The 25,297-nt window shown below is 41.6% G+C and overlaps 1 protein-coding gene across 3 annotated transcripts in view; it reads right to left on the minus strand.

The window, feature by feature from the left end:
* The window catches only part of ATP6V0A2 (ATPase H+ transporting V0 subunit a2), a 32,658-nt gene that overhangs the window by 2,340 nt on the left and 5,021 nt on the right, over positions 1–25,297 (minus strand). For 2 of the 3 annotated variants that reach the window (XM_060785544.2, XM_060785543.2), the window contains exons 2-18: positions 25,104–25,182; positions 22,958–23,055; positions 21,883–22,020; positions 16,753–16,853; positions 12,806–12,932; positions 11,289–11,371; positions 10,825–10,918; positions 9,943–10,155; positions 8,650–8,800; positions 7,203–7,342; positions 5,907–6,052; positions 5,237–5,327; positions 3,654–3,772; positions 2,978–3,191; positions 1,783–1,902; positions 1,560–1,679; positions 372–489 (exon numbers count right to left, since the gene is read on the minus strand). In XM_060785544.2, the coding sequence (XP_060641527.2) occupies positions 372–489; positions 1,560–1,679; positions 1,783–1,902; positions 2,978–3,191; positions 3,654–3,772; positions 5,237–5,327; positions 5,907–6,052; positions 7,203–7,342; positions 8,650–8,800; positions 9,943–10,155; positions 10,825–10,918; positions 11,289–11,371; positions 12,806–12,932; positions 16,753–16,853; positions 21,883–22,020; positions 22,958–23,055; positions 25,104–25,182 (2,152 nt within the window). The remainder of the gene's footprint in view (positions 1–371; positions 490–1,559; positions 1,680–1,782; positions 1,903–2,977; positions 3,192–3,653; positions 3,773–5,236; positions 5,328–5,906; positions 6,053–7,202; positions 7,343–8,649; positions 8,801–9,942; positions 10,156–10,824; positions 10,919–11,288; positions 11,372–12,805; positions 12,933–16,752; positions 16,854–21,882; positions 22,021–22,957; positions 23,056–25,103; positions 25,183–25,297) is intronic. The other variant, XM_067473244.1, reaches the window with a different exon arrangement.

Below are 25,297 nucleotides of genomic sequence, written 5' to 3' on the forward strand. Positions count from 1 at the left end.
CTCTCCACCTTTTTTCCTGAGGCTAAACAGACCCCCTCTCTTTAAGCCGCTCCTCAAGAGGGATTCATGGTCTCCAGACCTTTGATAATTTTACTCGCTCTCCTCTGGACGCGTCCCAGCTTGTCAATACCCCATACCATGCTTTAACTATACATCAACGCTCAACAAAGATTCATACTTTATGGCTTATTTCCAGATTTAAAAAAAACAAGTTCCATGACATCTTTGTTGAGCAAGAAAACAACTGGTTCCCTTAATTGAATGTCCATGGATCTTCACGCAGTATGTTTGTTGTTTACAACAGAATGAAAGGTTTCCTACACGTCTGCTAAAAAAAATGGAACATTTGAGATTGCATACAAAATACTTACGTGCATGGGCCAAGCTGAGGGCCCAGAGCCGCAGGTATGAAGCTGTGTTTGAGATGCATCCTAGGCAGTACTCAATGGTATGGATAACTTGATCCATGAATACATCTAAAAATTTAAACTACAAGAAAATAATTGTGCAAATATGTTGATACACACAAGCAAAGAAATCAATCTAAACATTCCCTGAAAACAGAATGTTTTACTATTTGCTTCATAAGATCTAACGGAAAAGGATCGTGTTTATGGAGTATGCATGGTGCTTTGTATAGAGCAGGATTTCTCAAGCTATGGGTCCCCAGATGTTCTGGCCTTCAATTCCCAGAAGTCCTAACAGCTTGTAAACTCGCTGGGATTTCAGGGAGTAGTAGGCCAAAACACTTGGGGAAAAACAGATTGAGAGCCACTGGCATGGAGAGCAATCAATAAAACGTCTTCGATCCCTCACCCATGGTGGTTACAATTTAAATGTTAACACAGTGGGAGATAAAAATTAGAAAGGTGGGACTGCAGAGGAAGCAAAAATGATAGAGAAATATGCATTCAGCTAAACAGTCTTTTTTCTAGGGGATGATGGAGCTAAGAAATTAATCCAAAGTCTAGGGTAAAGGTAGGTAAAGGTTTTCCCCTGACATTAAGTCCAGTCGTGTCCGACTCTGGGGGTTGGTGCTCATCTCCATTTCTAAGCCAAAGAGCAGGCGTTGATTGTAGACACCTCCAAGGTCATGTGGCCGGCATGACTGCATGGAGTACTGTTACCTTCCCGCCAGAGAAAGTGTCCCAAAATGCATGTTTTCGAACTGCTAGGTTGGCAGAAGCTGAGCCTAACAGCGGGAGCTCACACTGCTCCCTGAATTCGAACCTGCAACCTTTTGGTCAGAAAGTTCAGCAGCTAAGCAGTTTAACCCACTGCACCACCGGGGGCTCCGGTGTCTAGAGGGAGATAATATGGTTCAAAATGGGAACTGAAGAAGTAGGTTGCAACCTGTAGGTCAAAGTGGGCAACCTCCGAAGGGGAAAATGTTTTCAATAGTAATACGAAAAGCACACAATGTATATTTTAAAATCCTACCCCATCACTGAACTCTTCCTTTTACGCAACTTTAGGCTCTAGATCTGGCCACAGGTTTTGTAAGTCTGCCCTAGACCATTGCTGCAGGTGAAAAAATGCATACATGCAGGTGGACCCACCTCTTCTTTCGCCTCATCTTTGTGCCTGGTATCCAAAGTGCTACTTCCTTCTTCAACATCATGTGTTGTCAACAAAGCAATATCTTCTTCACTTTCTCTTCGCACTAACCGGTAACCCTTCTGGAAGAGAAGATCCTTTTCAGAGTACAGCAGCACTTGGGATGGAATGTTTTGCTCATCAGGCATAGACATGATGATATAGACTGTAGTTTCTCATACGTACTTTGTAAGCTCCGATTCCTTGGCCACCATTATTCAACCAGTATAAATAAAGTGGTTTTCCAAAAAGCAGCACAGGAACTGATACCACAGCAACAGCTATTAGAATTCTCTGTACAATCACCTGTTTCAAAAGGTACAAACAACAGAAACATGCTTTATAAGGCCAACTACCTGCTAGCAAGACAATAACTGAATGAACTGCATCTAAAGCAGCCTTCACATTTGTCTCACAAAGACGGAAAATGTCTCCTTGGTTATCTATATAAATAAAATGTAATGTTCGTTTGTGGGATTAACATAACTCAAAAACCACTGGACGAATTAACCCCAAATTTGGACACAATACACCTACTAACCCAAGGAGTGACCATCACTCAAAAAATTGATTTTGTCATTTGGGAGTTGTAGTTGCTAGGACTTCTCAATCTGAACTCCACCAATGATAGAATTGAACTAAACGTGGCACACAGGACTCCCATGACCAACAGGAAATACTGGAAGGGTTTGGTGGGCACTGACTTTTGAGTTTTGGAGTTGTAGTTTACCTACATCTAGAGAGCACTGCAGACTAAAATAATGATGGATCTGGACCAAATGTGGCACAAATACTCAATATGTCCAAATGACCAACAGGAAACACTGGAAGGGTTTGGTGGGCATTGATCATGAGTTTGGGAGTTGTAGTTCACTTACATCCAGAGAGCACTGTGGACTTAAACAATGATGAATCTGGACCAAACTTGGGACGAGTACTCAATATGCCCAAATGTAAGCACTGGTGGAGTTTGGGGGAAATAGACCTTGACATTTGGGAGTTGTACTTTCTGGGATTTATAATTCACCTATAATTAAAGAGCATTCTGAATCCCACGAACGATAGAATTGGGGCAAACTTCCCACACAGAACCCCTATGACCAATAGAAAATACTTAAGGCCATCCAGTCCAACTACCTTCACCACAAGCATAAAGAAATTACATATATTAGAAACCAACACTTTCCCGTTACTTTATTTTCCAGATCACCAGAGTGGGCCACAGCAACACGTGGCAGGGGACGGCTAGTTGACCATAAAGATGCATTAGAGAAGACCCATTTATTTCAACAAGAGAGATTTCAGCACTGACTGTAAGATCAGAAACAAGGAAGGTAATGATGAACTCTGTTACTGCTATTAAGTTAGAAGGATTTCCAACCTGTCCTGGGAAAAGGATGTCGTCTGACCCGTTGCCAAAAAACAGGAACATGTTGATGAACTGAATCAAAATGCTTGGAGCAGACCTGGAGTTTTCAGCACTGAAAGCCAGCCATTTATAGATTATCATAAATACAAGGTATCCAAAAGTAGACAGAATGAACAGAAGTTGAGGAATGAACACTAAATAAATATTGTATGTCTTCCTGAAATGCCTGATGAAATAACAAAAGGAGATGCGTGTTAGTTTGGTAATCAGGAGAAATCAGTTGCATACAGAAAATTTGTGGAGGTAGAAATACACAATGTGTACAGTATTCAAACAAGAACCAAGCTGATCCATTTACTATTTTGGTAAAATTGTATCAAACAGCTTCATTCCCACTATTGCTACTTCTAAGACTAACGAGAGATGGGCTCCTTGTTATTTATAGCCACATGCAGTGACTTCAGTAGGAATTAGGGATTGGTGGGATAGACAATAAGGTCATATACAAGGACTTATTATTGGCTGGGCCCAACCTTGAATGTAATTTAATTGAATAATTTAATACATTATTATTATTTCAATAAACAGGGCTAAACATATGCAGCTATGCTAAGCCAGTCCCACTTCAAAGAGAAATCAAGATCCACAAATTAACCCCTACATCTTTCCCCTTGACTCTCGTACTTACAAGTGGTTAAATCCCCCTAAGACGACACCAAATGTCATGTGAACGATTCCAATAATTATAGACATTTTCATTTTGAAGGAATTTAAGAAACTGAGACGATTGTTGGCTAGATTCCAAATCTGGAGAGGAAAAGAAAAACACAAAATGCACATTATCCCATTTCTGAGCATACTGGGTCAGCGTGCGCAATTAGGGAATCTAGTAAGATATCACCATGAAAAATCTTACTCAAATGATAAGTATTCCCAAAATCCAAAAAGCCATAAAACAAAAAACCATGAAAGTATGATTCTTGGGCCATAAATACAAAACAACTATTATGAGGGGAAGTAACCTACAATATCAATATTTTAAGAAACATAATTATTATTTAGATTTTATAATATATCTAGGTGGGCTTTTTGACAATTATATGGCTACTGAGAAAGAGCTTTTAACAGAATGGTGTGCCTTTTATCTAGATGTTTTATAGTATCATAGAATCCTAGAGTTGGAAGAGATCTCGTGGGACATCTAGTCCAACCCCATCTGCCAAGAAGCAGGTCATTCGCATTCAAAGCACCCCTGACAGATGGCCCTCTAGCCTCTGTTTAAAAGCCTCCAAAGAAGGAGCCTCCACCACACTCTGGGCCAGAGAGTTCCACTGCTGAATAGCTCTCAGAGTCAGGAATTTCTTCTTAATGTTCAAGTGGAATCTCCTTTCATTCCTGTAGTTTAAAGCCATTGTTCTGCGTCCTAGTCTCCAGGGCAGCAGAAAACAAGCTTCCTCCCTCCTCCTTATGACTTCCCCTCACATCTTGATACATGGCCATCATCATGTCTCCTCTCAGTCTTCTCTTCTGCAGGCTAAACATGTCCAGCTCTTTAAGCTGCTCCTCATAGGGCTTATTCTCTAGACCTTTGATCATTTTAGTTGCCCTCCTCTGGACACATTCCAGATTATCAACATTTCCCTTCAATTGCGGTGCCCAGAATTGGACACAGTGTGATTCCAGGTCTGACCAAGGCAGAAGAGAGGTGTAGCATGACTTCCCTGGATCTAGACACTATACTCCTATTTATGCACTATACTCCTATTTAAACTCCTTTCCCCCAGCCTGCTCTTGAAGTCTAAGGATCCATTTCATGCTCCCAGGATGATGATGATTTTATTCATTTATTCTTGTATTTATTTCATTGTGCCATCACTGTACATGGAACTTTACAAATGAAAGTACAAGAAAGAAGACCTGCCATGAGCTCTACCACTCTCCGAGTAACAAAAGAGTAATGGTGACTCATAGAACATGTCACCTAGCTCTCGAATGAATACATTCATCTATTATTTCCTAAAGAAAACAAGTTGGGAATAACCTAATCTGCTTTACAGCAAGTGAGAAAACATCTCTGTATAGCTTAGTTTTGTCTACAATGTAAACCCTACACTGACTGATATTCGTTTCCCAGGGTTTCAGGCACGAAACTTTCCCAAACCTTTTTGGAGATGATAGGAATTGAGTCATAAATTTTATATACAGAAAATGTAAAGCAGCTAGATTAACGATTAATTCCAATAAGGTCACAATCAAGGGAAAAACACTAACCGGATCTATGCCAAATGGATAAGCTCCTCTGAACACTCCAGTCACATTTGGATTTAGTGTCAAATAAGGATTATCTTCCACATCCTCATTTCTGTAGGGTTTTTTTTAAAAAAGCACATATAACAGAATTATGGCATGAATACTGATACTGCTACTAACAATAGGTTATATGCTAGTTGACATCCTATTAAAAATATTCAAAGTACACTAAATGACGTACACCAGAGTAAAATGGCATACAAGTAAATGGCATAAAGTAAACAGACTTTCCCAATAAGCTTCTCCTTTCCTCCCTCTCAATCCCAAACCATACTGATACCTGGTATTTTGTCTTCCATTGTGTCATTTATTATTTTGCACACATATAAAAGGCATTTGCAAGGAGTCTGAAACACTCAAAATTAGATCATGAGTTTGCCAGGCAATAGACTCACATCTAATATACAGTGGGCCTTTCCAATTCATGGGCTCTGGATCTCTGGATTCAACCAACACGATTTTTTAAAAAGATATTCAAATATTAAATAAAAATTTAAAATGCAGAATTAAAACAATACCAAAAGCACTATTTGAAGTTAAGGTTGCTGCACATTGTTTGGGGGGGGGGGGGGGGATAAGAGCTGCCTATGTGAACACAACAATTTGTTTTATTATCATGGAAGCTACTCACTGCCACTTCATTTGTGAAATATTCCAACTGGAGCTAAAGATGGCGAATGACTTTGAAAAACAATCATTGTAGATCAGGCCAGTATACATAGAAAACAAACCCATCAGTAAAATGATGTATCGGCCTTGGAAAAACATTTTCATGATCTGTAAAGATTCAAAAGGACAAGATCAAAGATAAGATCCTTCTTATAAAATACAAAACACATAAAATGTTGACCTATTTTCTAACAAAGATATACACTGAATTCGTTCTGCTAATCAATCAATAGACCCAAGAAGACAAGCCCCAATTATTCATGGTCATATATGGAGTACTTGCTTGAATTAGACATTAATTCTGAAGGAAAGATTTTATCCAGTACACTATATGCATATTTTGCAACAACGTTAATTTGTAAACTTTGCTGATTTCATAAATTGTATTTCATATTCATTTTTTCAATGAAAGAAAAGAAATTAAACAAGATATGTATTTTATAAGCACTGTGTGCCTTGTTTAAATGAACCTGAAGCACAGCAAAATGAAAATCAACTTTTCTTTACTATCATGCACTAGGACAGGACATTTCTGCTTTCCAAAGTCATTTTTTGTTGCAGAAGCCAGACAGAACTGGATTTACAATACAGGCATTCTTCAACACTGTCAACCGCTCAATGCCAACCACACGTTGGTTGTTAGTAGGTTGGCCTCATTGTGGCAGGATGTTGGACTTCTCGATGGTTTTAGGAAATACAAATGTACATTAAACTGCACCATTCAACACAGACTTATGGCTACCAATAAGTCTCATCAGATAACCAAGAGAGCTATAAAATCCTTTTTAGAGAAAGCAAGGGTGAATCAGTGTGTTTTGGGTCCTTCTTAAAGACCTATTGTATCAATTGAAACTGGGAGGTTCCACCTACTTCAATTTACTGCATAACAGACCTAAAAATGAAACTACTATTGGGAAAAACTGAGTGGACTTGGGCGATTGTCCATAGATTTTTTTTTCCTAAATGAAAAGCTGACAAGAACCAGTGGTAGGGCAAAAGCTCTAGAACAGTGGTGTCCAACCTTTGGTCCTCCAGGTGTTTTGGACTTTAGCTCTCAGAATTCCTGAACACTGGACAAGTTGGTCAGGGCTTCTGGGTGTTGGAGTGCCAAACACCTGGAGGACCAAAGGTTGAACACCACTGTTCTAGAAACTAGGACAATAATGTGCCACCACCTGCTATCTACCTCTCCAAGAACTAATAGGAGTTCATTCATCTTCACATGTAAGTGGGGGGGAAAAGCCAAGTTCCTTCTTACCTCATCTTGTGATCGCTGAAGTTTAGGGTGGTTTTCAAACAACACCATGAACAATGCAAACAGGAACATTAAGAAGCCATGCCCACAATCTCCAAACATAACAGCAAATAAGAAGGGGAAGGTGACAATGGTGAACACAGCTGTAAAATTAGAGGGACAAGAGTTCTGCTGTATCACAAGCATTGCTACATAGCAATCACCACGTGCAATATCAATATTCTCAATCATCTTCCTGTACTACTAGTGAGGAAAGCTGCCAAAGTGTCAAGTCAACTATGACAGCATGGAAGAGGAAGTCCTTGGGTCAAGGTTGTTTTCAGAAAGGGGGGAAACCAGTATGGGAAATGAGGACTGTGATGACACTCCTCAGAAGCTTCTTCCTGGGATTTCAAGAAACTGTTGCTAATTGAAAAAAATGTATGTGGAAGGAAGGGAGAGAACATTTACAGTGGTTTAGGTACGTGCACATGAATGTGCCACAATGCCAGTTTGTCAGGGTTCACCTGCATGCTCTCAAGAAGACAGCAAGGCAGTTGGGAAAATGAATTCAATCAAACAAATGAATAAATCAACCACTTAACTGACTGAACATTCTTTCCAACCGAAAGCAAAACCTATTCACCATCTGTACTTCAATAATGCTAAATTGAAATTAAGCTTGGGCTATGTCTATGGTAGAAATGATAGATATATTTAAAAGATTAATCTATATAGGTTTGACCAACAAAATAAATCCAGCCACATTTCTGTTTCTTTGACTTCCTCCTCAAAATCACCTTGGTCCCCAACACAAGACTGGGAGACATATGACTGCAAATGTTGGACTACAATTGAAACAACGTCTTTGTTTATTTAAGCAGAGGTAGTAAACTTGGGGGAAGTAAGGAGGTTGCAATTACCACCCAGGAGAAATTTGGAGGACCATATCCTTTAAAAATGGGGGAAAACAGCCCCAAAAGCCTCTCCAAACCCTCAGCGTTCACCACCTTTTTGTCTTCTATAGATCCTTTTATGCACAGAAGAGATCTTTTTTTGAACAGGATGTGACCCAGACGTCAACTTCTGTTATTATAATTTACGTTTGAATGAGAAGACATTTGTTTTTGCATTCTCCGCTAGCGCTAAAAAGTATTAAACAGCAGTTATTTTATCCATGCTTTGTCAAGATCGCAGAATTAGATCTTGAGGCCCGTTTTCAGGCTAGAGAGTGGGATCAAGCTAAATCGTGATGACGTGATTCATTGAAATGTATTTTTATTATGCTTATTATGTTTTAATTTTTGACTTACATTTTAACTGATGTTGTATGTTTTAAGGCACCATGGAGGTGTGATTGTAAGCCGCCTTAAGTCCCCCTCAGGGTAGAGAAAGGCGCGATATAAATATGGTAAATAAATAAATACATCCTAAGTTTCAATCTACGTTTTTCAATCTATGAATTACTCACCTGGATTTACTTCCCTGTAGCTCCCAATACCATAAGCATCAACAATGTTCTGGAATCCAGAGGTAAATTTATTGGTGCGTATCAGTGTTGGCGGTGTTTCTTTCGTTGGTATCGTGTTCATGAACGATGGGACAGAAGCTCTGCTTTCTCTCTGTGTACAGAATTAAACAATGCTGACCTCTATTACTATTTGCAATATATAAGTCAAGAAGGGATCTACAATTAAGAGTTTTCAAATTTTTCCCCATGATTCGCCTTTTTGAAAATAGAACATTATAGAGTTACATATCCGATCAACAGAACATTATAAAGTCAGATATCTGATCAACCTTAAGCAACCCTCCTTAAGGCTTGCCTTTACTGAACTGAGATTCCACGTAACTCTTACTGCAGTGTTAGATGGATGTTATAATAAAGCGCCACTGGAAAACAGACTATGTTTTTGTAGCTAATGTCAGGTGGAAGACACTGTGCATTATATGTTAAAGTGTCCTCTGTATAGTGACCCCAGGGAAAGCTTTCTGAAACCCTTGCTGACAAATGAAAATGGGAACTCTCTGGTAGAATCAGTTCAATTTTTGCTGAGTGACTCCAAGGAATGTGTATCATATAAAGTGGCCCTTGGCTTCAAAAAAGATCAGAAAGAAAAAGCTAGATAAAATCGTCATAAACTGTCATGGAGACTTAAGGGACTAATAAGACTTCTCCACAACATTTTATTTGTAATTTAGCTGACATTTATAACATTTTTATTCTTTGTGCAGGCACAATAACAACCTTTGTTTAGTGTCTGCTGTTTCTTATTTACTCTGAATGTACGTTTCTGTACATTTGTAGCTTTTTGTCATGGTCTCAGGCTGGTACAAAAACCTACTGATTGACAGACATTAGCAGTATATTTTATGGAGCCAACAATACTTTTCCTTCCTCTACAGCAATGGTTCTCAACCTGTGGTCCCCAGATGTTTTGGCCTTCAACTCCCAGAAATCCTAACAGCTGGTAAACTGGCTGGGATTTCCGAGAGTTGTAAGCCAAAACACCTGGGGACTCACAGGTTGAGAACCATTGCTCAACAGTCATTGTCTGCACACACCCCATCTATATATCCAAGGAGACCTAATGGACTATAGTCAAACTTCTTTTAAGTTTCACTAGATCGCAGACTTCAACTATAATTAGTTATTAGAACACACATATCCCCCTTATCTCTAATTATAAAGAAAGAGGAATGATTTAACCATAATTCTAAAATCCTCAAATTTATTCCCTCTGAGGTGAATTAAATCACTTACAGATCCTTCATCAAGGGCTCGGCGCATGTTTGGGAGGTCAGACACTGGGCACCAGACCTCAGCGATTAAGCATTTGTTGGTGACATCAAAGCTGCAGAGGTTCAGCACATGATAAATGGCTTTCATCTTCTTCACTTGGACATCCCAGGTGTAGATTGATTCAGAAGCCTTAGCCAGAACTTGTCGCAAATAATCTTCAGTTTTATGCAGCACCTTTGTGGATGTTATCATTTTAGATGTGTAAAGATTAAATACTATACATGCTTGCAAGTCCTTCACATCAACAAAAGGAACATGTTTACAAAAACTATCCATAGGTCCCCTTCCCTCTACCAGCATCAATAATAATGTGGGTCTTTCAGAATTTATACTGCTAGTTCTTTCTGCAATCACACCATTAAAATACACTTTTTCACATTGTAACAAATAGGTAGAGAGTACACTTTGCAGATACATTTTGGAGGTTTTTGAACTGTGGCTGGATGTCTGTTTGTTGTCCTTTCATGGTTTCTTCTAACTCTGTGCATCCCTTTCCTGAGTCCCTACTCATCCTCTCTCTTTTCCTCCTCTTCCTCTGTCTTAGCCAGACAGCCTTAGTTTTTTGGGGGCGGGGGGGGGGCATTTTTCATGCGACATATTACTGTGTCGTGACACACAGAGTTTGGAAATTTCTGCTCTAAAGACCACTCAGAAAACATAAGTACTCCCATTACAAGAATACAGAAACTGGTTATCCCAGATTTATATCTCAACACATACTGATGAAAACTGTTTGTATCTTTTTCTCTTGAGCCATGATAACTTGTGTTAACAATCTTCATGATATGAAATAGTTTTCTGTGCCTCCCTGGTTAGAAAAAAAATCAACATCACTCTACTCACAATGTGAAGATCCTGAATGCGAACCTGGAGTCCCTCCATAACTGTTCGCCGCTCTTCCGAATTGCTGGGATATGGGTAAACATGACAATGGTAGCTGGCCACCAAAAATAGAAATATATTAATATTTAAAAATCAAAGGAAGAAGAGGCAGGGTTGTAAAATGTATTTTATTAATAAAAATAAGTGTAGGGATGGCTATATCACCAGACTGAAACACAAATAAGTATTTTCTCTGTCCCATGGGTAGTAAGCACATCTGGTTGATTTAGGTCTCCAAGGCAACCCTTTAGTGGCCTCTTAGGGTAACAGCTGGCTCTTTCCCATGACCCTCTAATGGCCTCTTGGGATAAGAGCTGGATCTTTCCTGCAACCTCCACCAATGACCTTTAGGGGGTAACAGCTGGCTTTTTCTCCGACCATGCAGAAGAGTAGTATCAAATATGAACTATAAGATCAATCCTTACCAATCACATATCTTCTTAACTTTTTGGCCTATCTGCTCACCCCAATAGGATATCAAGAAAACAAACCACTTGGTAGGTTCTCCCTGAAAAGCGAAGGACAAATGGTTGTTGGTTTACAATTTCACTACATCAGTGATTTGCCAACCATTTACTATAGAACTAATAGGCAATTAAAAAAAAACTTTTAAAGGAGAAAAAGACATGCTTATTGGGAAACACCAGGCAAATTTGTTAGTCGGTTAGTGGTGCCCTGCTACTGTTACAATAAACAATTGTATGCAGTGTTTCCCAAACCCTGGTCTTCCAGGTGATTTGGACTTCAGCTCCAAGAATCCCTGATGATTAGCCAAGGTAGCAGAGCATTCTGGAACTAAAGTCCAAAACACCTGGAGGACTAGAGTTTAGAAATCACCGATTGATAGTGACATGAGAAAGGCACAACAGGCTATTGGTTCACATGCTTCTCTCTTCTATGTGGCTACAAGCAGGAGCTCTGAAGCCTTCCCTACTGATTCTGATTAACTACAGCATTTTGACTGAAGCGAATAATGTATAGCAGGCCTCTTCAACCTGCAGCCCTCCAGGTGTTTTGGACTTTGGCTCCCAGAATTCCTGGACACTGGACAAGCTGCCTAGGGCTTCTGGGAGTTGGAGGCCCAAACATCTGGAGGGATGCAAGTTGTATAGACCTGATCTATAGTCAACATGAGCAATGCTCATTGCAAGCCAGTTTGTCAGCTATGGATGAAACAAGCTGCAGCAAATGAAAACCAAAGTAAACACTTCCCAACCCCTCAATGATAAGACGGCAATACACAAGCCTCTGACTCATTCTACTAATTCCTTGTCACAATCAACCATAAAACAATAAACCCAAAGCCAGCGCGTCTGGGAAGATTCATGAATGGATGTGCCTTCAGGTTGCCTGTTGACTAATAGCGATTCCATGAATTTCATAAGTTTTTTTTTTCTCTGACAAAGAATACTTAGAAATAGTTTTGCCAGTTCCTGCCTCTGAAAAGTAGCCTACAGCTCTTGATACACATTGGCAGCCTCCCATACAACGGTCACAGTCTGTTTCTTTCTCGGCATCTAATGCCTGCCAATTGTAAGCCGTCCTGAGTCCCCCTTCGGGGGTTGAGAAGGACGGGATATAAATGCTCTAAATAAATAAATAAATAAATAAGCCATAGCCTGCTTTTAAAGATGTAACTTTTAAAGCAAACATACTTTAAATCATATTATAACTTACAAGTTGATTGCCATTTTAAATGTTGCTTTCAGATCTAAAGGTATAACCTTATTTACTTAACATATTTATATCACACCTTTCTTACCCCGGAGGGGATGCAAGACAGCCTTATGACAGGTAGTAATTTGATGCCACACACACATATACCAAATAAAAAATCACAATTCAAACCAAACAATTAATTATTAAAAACAACAATTAAAATCACACCAACCAAAACAATCACACAGAAATACATTGTTATTCATCTATCATGGTTACTCACTGTATCTGGATCCTGTAAACATTCATCCAGTTCTGAATAAGAAACGATTGTACATCCTTTGCAGACTCGCCAGAGCATTTTTTCAAAAGCATCAATTTTTGCTCGATGAACCAAGCCAGATACAAACCTATATTTTAAAAAGACAAAATGTACAACAGGACTACATTTGCAAACCAAAGGCAGAAAGGAGGCTGAGTATTCAGAGCTGTTTTAAAAAGTAATGTTTGTTACAGGCAATAGTGTGCTTCAATATCCCTCTGCTGGAACAGTGAAAATGAAACAATGAACGAATTGATCCCACCGTTAACAAGAGAAATGAGCAGAATTTTTAGCATAGATGAAATCTGTTATTTTTCACATTTAGTGAAATTTTGCTGGTTTGAAGGGTAGGGGTCCTAATGAAAAAGACTGACTAGTTGGGCTGGCATATGACGATTAACCCAATTGTGGTGAATTGCTTCTCTCTACCATCTTGAGAATGAATTATATGGCGTTTATGGAACATTAGGAAGAACTTCCTGACTGTGAGAGCTGTTCTGCAGTGGACCTCTCTGCCCTGGAGTGTGGTGGAGGCTCCTTCTTTGGAGTCTTTTAAGCAGAGGCTGGATAGCCATCTGTCAGGGATGATTTGAATACGATTTTCCTGCTTCTTGGCAGGGGGTTGGACTGGATGGCCCACAAAATCTCTTCCAACTCTAGGATTCTATTATTCTATTTAGAATTCCCTGTTCAACATGTACTTTATGCATACGAACTACACATATACAATACAATACCTAAATAAAATAGGTTTGAATTACATTACCATACATGCATCCTAGACCCCTGCCCATCCTGGCTTCTGAAGGAGGCCAGAGGGGGATTGGCCGAGTGGGTGAAGGTGGTGGTTAATGCCTCCCTTCGGGAAGGCAAAATTCCAGCCAGCTTAAAACAAGCTGTTATAAAACCACTGTTGAAAAAACCATCACTGGACCCCACTCAATTCGTCAACTATCGGCCTGTTTCCAATCTCCCCTTCTTGGGCAAAGTCCTGGAACGTGTGGTGGCCTCACAACTCCAGGCATTCTTGGTAGACACGGATTATCTGGATCCGGCACAGTCTGGCTTTAGGCCGGGACATGGTACCGAGACAGCCTTGGTCGCCTTAGTGGATGATCTGCGCCAGGAGCTCGACAGGGGGAGTGTGTCCCTGTTGGTGCTGCTGGACCTCTCAGCGGCCTTCGATACCGTCGACCACGGTATCCTTCTGGGACGCCTCGCGGGGATGGGTCTTGGAGGTACTGTCTTACAGTGGCTCCACTCATTCCTGGAAGGTCGGTCTCAGAAGGTGTTACTGGGAGACTCCTGTTCAACTCCACAACCTTTGTCTTGTGGGGTTCCTCAGGGATCAATACTGTCTCCCATGTTGTTCAACATATATATGAAGCCGCTGGGCGAGATCATCCGGAGTTTCGGGGTACGGTGTCATCTGTACGCAGATGATGTCCAACTCTGTCACTCCTTTCCACCTGTCACTAAGGAGGCTGTCGAGGTCCTGAACCGGTGCTTGGCCGCTGTGACGGTCTGGATGAGGGCGAACAAATTGAAATTGAATCCAGACAAGACAGAGGTACTCCTGGTCAGTCGCAAGGCCGAACAGGGTATAGGGTTACAGCCTGTGTTGGATGGGGTCGCACTCCCCCTGAAGACGCAGGTTCGCAGTTTGGGTATGATCCTGGACTCATCGCTGAGCCTGGAACCTCAGGTTTCAGCGGTGACCAGGGGAGCATTTGCACAGTTAAAACTCGTGCGCCAACTGCGCCCATACCTTGGGAAGTCTGACTTGGCCACGGTAGTCCACGCTCTGGTCACATCCCGTTTAGACTACTGCAACGCGCTCTACGTGGGGTTGCCTTTGAAGACGGCTCGGAAGCTTCAGCTAGTCCAACGCTCGGCAGCCATGATACTAACAGGAGCGAAGCGCAGGGAGCATACAACTCCTCTGCTGCACCAGCTCCACTGGCTGCCGATTTGCTACCGGGCTCAATTCAAAGTGCTGGCGTTGGCCTATAAAGCCCTAAACGGTTCTGGCCCAAGTTACCTATCCGAACGTATCTCTGCCTATCAGCCCGCCAGGACCCTAAGATCTTCTGGGGAGGCCCTGCTCTCTATCCCGCCTGCTTCACAGGTGCGGCTGGCGGGGACAAGAGACAGGGCCTTTTCTGTGGTGGCCCCCCGGCTGTGGAACACCCTTCCTATGGAAGTAAGATCAGCCCCCTCGCTGATGGTGTTTCGAAGAAGACTAAAAACTTAGATGTTTGAACGGGCATTCGGTTAAACAGTGCAATCAATGTGAATGACTACAGGAATTGGAAAATCGGACGACGAATTGGATCATGATTTTAGTTATGAGTTGTATCGGGTTAACTATTGTTGTGCTAATATTGTGTATTATGCTTTTGTTGATCTTAAATTGTATATTGTGGTTGATTTTATTCTTGTTGTAAACCGCGTTGAGTCGCTGGCCAGGCTGAGAAACTGCGGTATACAAGTAAAGTAATAAATAAAAGTAATAAATAAATACACACCAGAAGAGAAAAGCTAATAAAGTAGCAGGATATGAGCTTGTGTGTTCCCAAAACCATCCTACATATTTACATATATAAATTACTAGCTGTCCCCTGCCACACGTTGCTGTGGCCCAGTCTGTTGATCTGGAAAATAAAGTAATGAGAAAGTGTTGGTTTCTAAAATATGTAATTTCTTTATGCTTGTGGGTAAACAGTATTTCTTGCTGTTTCTTTGTCAGTGTTGACGTGGAGAGTGTCTGGAACATGCAACATATCATTGTCCTTCTTTAGGGGTCCCTTTTAAGTCTATGATACTATATGTGTGTGTGTATGAATTATATTTATATTTATAATTATATTTATTTCGGTTGCTTCTATAATTATATCTATCTATCTATATCTATGGCTGGATGGCTATTTGTCAGGAGGGCTTTGATTATGTTTTCTTGCCCTGGTGAAGGTCGTTGGATTGGATGGCCTTAAGTATTTTCCGTTGGTCATGGGGGTTCAGTGTGGGAAGTTTGCCCCGATTCTGTCATTCGTGGGGTTCAGAATGCTCTTTGATTGTAGGTGAACTGTGAATCCCAGTGACTACAACTCCCAAATGTCAAGGTCTATTTCCCCCAAACCCCATCTGCGTTCATATTTGGGTTTATTGAGTGCTTGTGCCAAGTTTGGTCCAGATGCATCATTGTTTGAATCCACAGTGCTCTCTAGATGTAAGTGAACTACAACTCCAAAATCCAAGGTTAATGCCCACCAAACCCTTCTAGTGTTTTCTGTTGGTCATGGGAGTCCTGTGTGGCAGGTTTGGTTCAATTCCATCGTTGGTGGAGTTCAGAATGCTCTTTGATTGTAGATGAACTATAAATCGCAGCAGCTACAACTCCCAAATGACAAAATCATAATTTTTGAGTGATGGTCACTCCTTGTGTTGTGAGACGTTTTGTTGCCAAATTTGGTGTGATTTCGTTCATTGGTTCTTTTGTTTTTAAGGAACTCATTATGCACAGAGCATTTTTATATATATAGATTATTATTATTATTACCAATATTATCATTATTATTTCTTCCCATAGGGACTCAAGGTGGGTAACAATAGCATGAAACAATGTAATAAAAATTTAAAACAAGGTATATACACATTTTTTAAAAAAAAATTAAATATTTGTGTCATGGATATAAAGTTAAATTACAGATGAAATACAGTAAATACAATAAAGATATTTAAACCTCACCCTCCCCGCCTACCCAAAATCCCACCCACACCTCCCCAGCAGCATTCAATGTTCCCATTCAAATTTAAGATGACCTGTCTAATGTTTTGAGCAGTACACCGAGTGCTGCTATCCGCCCACCTGGCAATACTATTCAATATCACAGATTCCCATTACCTACCCCAATTTGGCACCAAGTCTGTGCATACAGCTGTAATCGGCTAAGGGCTCGCTTTCTAAGGTTGGGAATTCTTCATAATTTGTGTTTAAACAGGACTCAATCTAGAAACAAAAGTTTAAAAGAAGATTTTAGAACATTCTAGTTGCACTAAGTTATGGAAGAATACAGATAACAAAGATTCCAAATATGTGACATTAGCGTTATACTTCTTCCTCCATTCAAAAGGCAGACCAAATGTAAATATGGGTTGCTTACCTGTAACCGTAGTTTCCCGAGTGGTCACCTGTGAATTAACACATATGGTATTTCCTGCTCCTGCGCAGACAATTCGGAATCTTCTAGAAAACTTATTAGACACTTTTAAATGGTAGCCCTGCCCACTCTCCCTTTGAGAGTATATATAGCTAGTGGGTGGGGCTACTGCTTCAGTTCCTCTGCTGCGAGTAGCAGCTTGAAGGACTGAGGCATGACAACAGCGGGGAGAATGGGCAGGAATGTGCAAATTCACAGGTGACCACTCAGGAAACTACGGTTACAGGTAAGCAACCCATATTTTCCCATCGTGGTCCCTGTGAATCGCACATATGGTAGACTAGCGAGCTACTAATGTGGCTGGTGGGCGTCATGCCACCGAAGAGGACTGCTCTGTCAAAGAATACACCTTTATGACAGCAGACATAAATCCTGTTGTGCATGATGAAGGTGAACAGAGTACACCAAACATCTGTCCAACAGAGGTCTTCCAGAAGAAAGTCCCACAGAAAAGCAGTGGAGGTTACCGCAGATCTAGTGGAGTGATCCTTAATCTGCCCAGGTAGAGTGCAACCAGTCAACTGATAAGCCAGACAAGCCTCCGAGATGATCCAAAAAGACAGTCATTGCGGAAATATTGGGAGGCCACTGGCACCCTCCCAGTACTTTAGAAACAGCTTAGAAGATTTCCTGAGCCCTGCTGTTGTGTGTGTATCAAAAGCCAAAGCCCTCCTGACATTCGCTGCAAGGAAGAGGGAGGGTTATGGAGAAGGTTGGCAAAACTACCTCCTGAGACATATGGGAGTATGGGGTTATCTTGGCTAGAAAGATTACTGTCATTGCGTGTCACAACCTTGTCCAAGTGAATGATAATAGGGCTCATCTGTCTAAAATGAGTGAAGATCCCTCACATGACACATCAAGGTAATGGAGCTAAGAAGCTCTTTTCTTGATAGAACATGTCCGCAGAGGCCACAGCCCAAATTGAAGCTTAGTCAAGGAGAAAGTACAAACTCCAAGCTATGGTTCATTTTTCTGAACTCCTGAAGAAATAGACCAAACAGAAGGTCTGAGAAACAGGATTGAAAATCCACTTTCCTCTTAAAGCGAGATATGGCCACAAGGTAGCACTTCAAGGAGGGAGGGGAGAGGCCCTTATCTGAAAAGGAATGCCAAAGTTTCCAAGTGAAAAAGATCAGTGTTGAAAAACAGGTCAACCTCCCCAGGGAGGAAAGGGCGGAAACCGAGTCCATGGTAGATGCAAGACCACTTAGTAGAGGCTCTTAGGGCAGGCTCTTAGGGCTGTCTCAGTGATAGTCCTCACTGGTTGTGCTAAGGATAGGAACATGTCTGACACACTGATAGGATGTATGTGCCAGGCTGTTAGCCTCAGACAATGGACATCAGGGTGGATGACTTGGCCCCCTTGGGACGTAAGGAAATTTGAGCGATTTGAGAGGTGCACCAGCTCATCCCAGAACATCTTGAGGAGGGAAGAGAAGCACGGTTGGTGAGGCCAACACGGGGCAAGAAGGATAGTCCATTTGCAGTATGGACACCACCCAATACAAAGAGGAACCAGTAGAGAAATGTAAAGAGGAAGCAAAGGGTCCCAGCAGAAGAAAGCACCCCTTAAACAGCCCCGTGCTTGGTTTAGGGGCTGACTCACACAGAAAAATTGGGGCACTGTGCGCTGCCCTTCATCATGACCAGATCTATCTCTAAGTTGCCTCATGGTTTGAATACAGACCACACCTTGTCAGGACAGACGGACCACTCGTGATGGGTGACTGGTATTCTGTCCAGGTGAACAGGTAGCATATTTTTGTCTCTAGGAAGATGCACAGCCACAAGGTGGGTCCATCTGTCAGCGCACCAGTCCCTTAGATGAAGGGTTAATGAGAAAAGCAAAAATGTGTCTCACCTTGCTTGATTATAAGAATTTCGTGGTAGTGTTGCCTGTCAAGACCTGAACTACAGCCCGACAAAAATGGTTCAAATATCTTCAAAGTATCTTTGACAGCTAACAATTTGAAGTGATTTATAATCTGGAGGCCTCCATCTGGGGCAAGGTTCCTATGGCAATGAGGAATGTGTACCCTAATTCTGAAGGGAGGAGACTGTGGTTAGAATTCTGGAGGAGTTTGGCAGTCCGAAGGGCAAACCACACAGACTTTGCTTTGATGGGATGACCATCAAAGAGGATGACACACCTGTTGTGGTCTTGAAGAAAGTATGAGGAACATTCTTGAGACAAATAAAAACATGCCTTTATGGCTGGAGTTGGAGCCATGCATGAGGCATCGCGGTCATAGGTGACCTCTCCAGACCTAGTGACTTGAGAAAATACAGCATAGAACAGATATGAGAAGGAAGTAGGGTTTTGATTTAGCTAATAGTAGCCAGCCATCAATATGCAGATATTGGCTATAGAAAACAGTATCATCTGAAGCTTGGGAGAACGGACGTATCGGTTGATGTCCCCTAGGTCCAGAATAGGACGTTAGCCACTGTTCCTCCTAGGTACTCAGGAGCAACAGGTGAAAGCAACGGAAGAACACTGAAGGATACAAGTGGCCACCTCCTTCTGCAACAAGGTCTGGACCTCCCCACACAGAGAGGGGAAGCAGGTGTCCAGCGCTAATAGCACACTGCTGGTGGACTATACAACTGTATGAGGTAACCATCTGGGACTATCCCATGCCAGACTGAGGCCAAGGCCAGCAGCGTAAAAACCAATACAGGACACCCAACAATAAGCTCCACACAGAAGATCATTAAGGGGACACTCAAAGCCCAACGTAAAGGGATACTCAAAGCTCCAAGTGAAAGAGTACAAGAGTCGAAAGCATCATCATGGACATTCCAGAGTTGATCGGGAAGACATTTGTGGGCTGCCTGATGCATTCCCTGCTTATGTTTCAGCCTCTTATCCGTTTCAAGGAAGGTAATTTTAGACCACATAAACATTTGATAGGCCCCATTTATGCCCCATAGCGGGCCAGGCCAGTAAATAAGCCTGTTGAAACATGCACCTCTGGCATGGAATAGCCCCAGATGGTTACCTCATAAAGTCAATGTTCTTGCTCTCCTTGTCCAATGGAGTTGAAACGGGTTTTTTAGATTTACGGGGTTATGTCATGCCCACCATCACTGAATTTGGTTTCGAACAAGTAAACACATCATTATTATTATGTAAGGAAAAGGTAAAGGTTTCTCCTGACATTAAGTCCAGTTGTGTCTGGGACTGATGCTCATCTCTATTTCTAAGCCAAAGAGCCAACGTTGTCCATAGACACCTCCAAGGTAATGTGGCCAGCATGACTGCATGGAGCGCTGTTACCTTCCCGCCGGAGCGGTACCTATTGATCTACTCACATTTTCATGTTTTAGAACTGCTAAATTGGCAGAAACTGAGGCTGACAGCGGGAGCTCATGCCTCTCCCCGGATTTGAACCTGTGACCCAAAAGAGGAGTCCAGAAATGACTCCTCAAGTCCGAAGAGAGAAACTTGAGCCTTGAAAACGGCCCCTCAAATGTGAGGGGGAAGGCCTCCGGAGTGGCAAGAGTGGGTGCGAGGCCCACCGAGAAGGCTTCCGGCTTGGGAGCCGCACTCCCGGTATCAGGGTTTGCAGCTCCTGACAGGGTCAGCATGGAGGGTGTCAGCTGCCCTTCCTGGGCCGGTGTCTAGGATGGAGCGTTCAGCTCATGCACATGCGTAGCCTGCGCGATTGGCAGTTCTCCAGTGCCGGTGTAGTGCTCTTCTGTGGCCAGCTCAACCTCTCCCTGAAGGGAGGACAGCTGCAAAGCAGGCTGAGCCAAGGCGCAGCGTTTCCCGTGCTTTTAATGGGACTTATGTGCCGCTGCAGGGGCTGGCTGCCAGGAGTGCTTGATACCGACAGGGCCGACACTGAGCAGATCACCAGAGCTGGTATAGAGCTTGCTTGAGGAGGGTGCCAAGGCTGGTAACGGGCCCACCAGGGGCAGCATTGAGCCTGTAGGCAGCCCCAATGGAAGCGCCAGGGCTGGTATCGGGCCATTGAGGGATGCCAGAGCCAGCCTCGAGCCCGTGGGTGGCCCCAATGTAATCGCCATTCCGGTGAAAGGCTTAGAGATTGCATGGGGCCAACACCGAAGCATTCCCTGCCTCGAAGAACAGACTGAATCCACGCTGGCCTTTGCACTCCCAGATACAACAGTCCGGGAGCATGATTGTACCCCATAGCCTTCTCCCAGGCGCGCCCATCCATCTCGGGCATCAGTCCCTCATACAAGGAACACCTCATAAAGAAGGCAATGAGTAACATACCAGAACCACGAAGCAGAAACAAGGTGTATGCCGTAGTGAAGCAAAAACAGAAAATAAACACAGACCAAAAAAGCTAGTCAAATAAAAATAAGAGAAAGATTCCCTAACTGCTGCGAGAGTGGTGGATGAAAGGAACTGAAGCAGTAACCCCACCCACTGGCTATATATACTCTCAAGGAGAGAGTGGATGGGGCTACCACTTAAAAGTGTCTAATAAGTTTTCTAGAAGATTCCGAACTGTCTGCGCAGGCACAGGAAATACCATATGTGTAATTCACAGGGACCATGATGGGAAAACAATGAAAATTATGACTCAAACGAGTTTCCTGATTTAAGTGAGTCTACAGGAAGTGTGACTAAATTTGGATCCAATTCAACAAGATTGTGTGCCCAATTTGGCACTTTGCAGGAGAACAATTAGATCCAACCAGGCCAGCATTTTTTCTAGGAATTCACCTGCTATCAAACACTTGGTGTGTGACTGGAGAACAGTCAGGGGTTCAAAGCCTACCTTCTTCCTATCTAGCTTTAAAATGTTCAAAAGTATGTTGACACAATATATGCAGTACCTCAACAGTTCTTCTGACAAAAGACTGGGTAACCCGCAACATATGGGTATACTCTGTCAACTCAAGCAGGTTTTTCCTCAGCTTTTCTTTGTTTTTGGTTACTTCTCTCAGTTCCACCTCCAGCTTCTGCAACTGCTCCTATAATGCAGAAAAACAAGACACCCCCAAGTACCAAACATTAGCTTAAAAATTGCAAAATCATCAAATTGCACTTATATCACTGGCTCAGCAATTTATATACTATTCCAAGCATATGTGTCAAGATTATGGGTCCACTCATGCTTTACTCTCAACTTTTAAAATGCTTATACGTGCCTTGAGTAACTGCGGACTGTATAAGTAGTTTTGGCATGCTAGTTGCCATGCTTTGTATCTACTATGTTTATTAATGATGATGAGGTATGCCACATTCTTCCTCAACCTGGGACTGTTTATCATGTGAGGATTTATGGCTGAAAGAGAATAAAAACTAGTGGCTTGAAGCTATCAAGCTCATTCTTGTGAGAGAAAGTGTACACAGGGGGAGGAGGAATAACTCCTGAAAAAGTTAATGATTTTATTAGTTGACAAATTGGGCACTAACGCTAGTAAAGGTTAAATTCCTTCCCTTCAATATAGTTGACAAATTAGACAATTGCACTCATAAAGGTAGAATTCTTTCATTTAAATAGTTGACAAATTAGAAAATTGTTGAAGTCTTTCCTAACAACTATATGCTGAGATCGAGTCTACATTCTGAATAAAACATTTGAGTGTTTGTTTTATGAACCAGAGTTAGCCAGGACATGATAGCATCACTGTATTTAATCCATTATCTATATATGATTGTTGTCCTATGCTAGGGTGCTGACTTTGTGGCTCCCAGGAAGTGCTGCAAGCTGCATCAAACCTCTCAAAAATTATACATTCACCACATTTTGTTTCAAAAGAGAACCACTGATTCCAGAGGTTCCAATTTCCTTTCTGACCAAAATGTTGGGGTCTGCAGAAGGCTAGAAGCCACTAAAATCCTGGTGGGCTCCATGTGCTCTACAGGCCGCATGAAACCTAACACCACATTTCTGTGGGTCTTTACCTGGATTTCCAACATCTGCTTAAGCGGAGGGGCAGCCGGAGTAACAGTGCCTTCTGGAAGAGGAATGTCTGCTCTCTTAATTTCCTGCACCAGGTATGCTGTTGTAAGCAAGGGAAGCAGGAGAAAGAGGGAATTATAACTCAAAAGATTTTTTTTTTCCCCTGAGAAATCAAAAGCTTTTTTCAACCCTCAAAAACAGTTAGCACTCAAAGTTCTGGTCCTTGAAGAACTTTAACTATATCAATTTGTCTTCTCTGCACTACAAAGGATGCTGAACTGTGTTTGTCAAGCACTGCTCAGACTTTTCAGGCCTTACTATGGCATTATATGTGTACATAATCAAAGTGGCTCAGGGCTTCCTTGTAAGGCAGAATGCAGGAAAACATCAGGAATATTGGAAAATAAACCTTTTAATGCTCATCTTCTGACTCTCACAGTTCCGTCTGAAAACAACTTTTATTTGTAGATGAACAGGTTTTGTGCTCCTCTTATATGCCAGTAGTTTTCAGATAATTGATTTTTTTCCCAATTGTATTTTGTTTTACATGTTTGGAATGCTGTCATGGATTTATGATTGTGCAGGGTGGGATATACACCTTCCTAACAACAAAAAGGTATTTACCTACAAAGATCACTCGGTCCCTTAATCAGGCAAGGGAAAGCCTTGTTTAATCCTCTACACAGAATACCCATGAAGCAGCAGTTTGCCATGGCAAGGAAGCTGAGCTATCTTGACTGTTGTCACAGATCAATTCAATTAATGTACACATCACCTTTGAGAAAGATTTGCAATGTAGCTTACCAAGCCCACAATAAAACCAAAGTACAGCCATAAAATTCAGCTGGGCCTTCATATCCATGGCTCCTGCATGGATTCAACCAATCACAACTCAAAAAAAATCAGAGGGGAAAATACATTCTAAAAGCAAAACTTGATTTTGTTGCACAACAAACACTCCAGCTGTAACCTCCCACTATTTCACAGACCTCTCTGGCACTTGTTTGTTTGCCATTTTAAATAAGGGACGCATTTTACTATACTGTATATAATTAGATTTATGCATCCAGAGGTTGGGGTTTTTTTGGCATCTATGAAGAATCCTGGAACCAGTAGATACCAAGGGCCTACTACGTATATAACAGCACTGCTAAAAATATGTTTAAAAGTAAAACCTATACTGATCTGAAAAATTAATCATAACATGTTTTCAAAACACAGCTTTCCCAGAAATGAAATTCTGCGATCAAGGAGCCATTATAAGAAAGGTCTTATCTTTTACAGTCACCAAATGAAAGCAAGGTCAGACAGCAGAGCCTGAGACAACACATCTTAAAATGGTAGGTTTGTACAGGCAAAGTTGGTTCATTAGATAACCTGGGTTTAGTCCACTTATAGTTTCCAAAGTCAAAACTATCCCATACTCTGAAGCAGAACAAAATGGTGACCAGTATAACTGGTGTAAGATAAGTGTTCTGCAACATCATCCCTGCACTTCTCCTGATATATGTGTTTTGAACCAATTGAACTTTCTCATCTAAGGGCTATCCTCCATAGAGACATCACTATAATCCAATCTGGATGGCGTAGGGGAATTCATGGAGCAAACAATTAAATAACTTGAATTTAAGGTATCTACAATATTTGCACAATACATTGTCACATAGCAGAACATTTCAAATACATATTGAGGATTATAACTATGGTGCCTATAATCCTGACTCTAAGAAACACAAAAATGCAATTAGTAACACAGAGTAATGTTTTTAGCAGAGTTGGGGAATTCAATAGCTTCTAGTTACACGGTTTGTTAATAGGCTTATCCTATTACTCAGAAAGGGATTTGACCCAAGGAAGAGAGAAGTGGGTACAGTGGGTCAAATTGCTTGATAGCTGAATTGATATGTAAAGACAGCATAAAGCTGGGCCATGTGAGCCCTTGTATATCAAGAACTGGTCCTGAACCTCAGCTTTTTCCTTTTTTGAGTGCTCTTGGAGTATTCAGACTCTTCCCACACCTGGCTCCGGAATCTCTCACTATAAGCAGAATCTCTCACTATAAGAAAGGCACATATAAAACAGCCCTGAAACAAAAACAGAGATGATTCTCTTCCTTCATAGCAAGCTCCCCATACTTCTCAAGCTTACCTAATATCCTTTCCATTTCCTCACACTTTTTCACTTCGCTCACATATTTCCTCTGGAACACACTGGTGCTTGGATTGAGCTAGAAAGATAGAAAACAAAATATACATAATTTATGGAATTCTGAATTGCCTAAAGACACCAGATCCTGTCTGATCAGACGGGTTCATATTTTAATGGAAGACTGACAACACACA

The sequence above is a fragment of the Anolis sagrei genome, chromosome X (genome assembly GCF_037176765.1).
Source record: "Anolis sagrei isolate rAnoSag1 chromosome X, rAnoSag1.mat, whole genome shotgun sequence".
Classification (NCBI taxonomy): Eukaryota; Metazoa; Chordata; class Lepidosauria; order Squamata; family Dactyloidae; genus Anolis; species Anolis sagrei.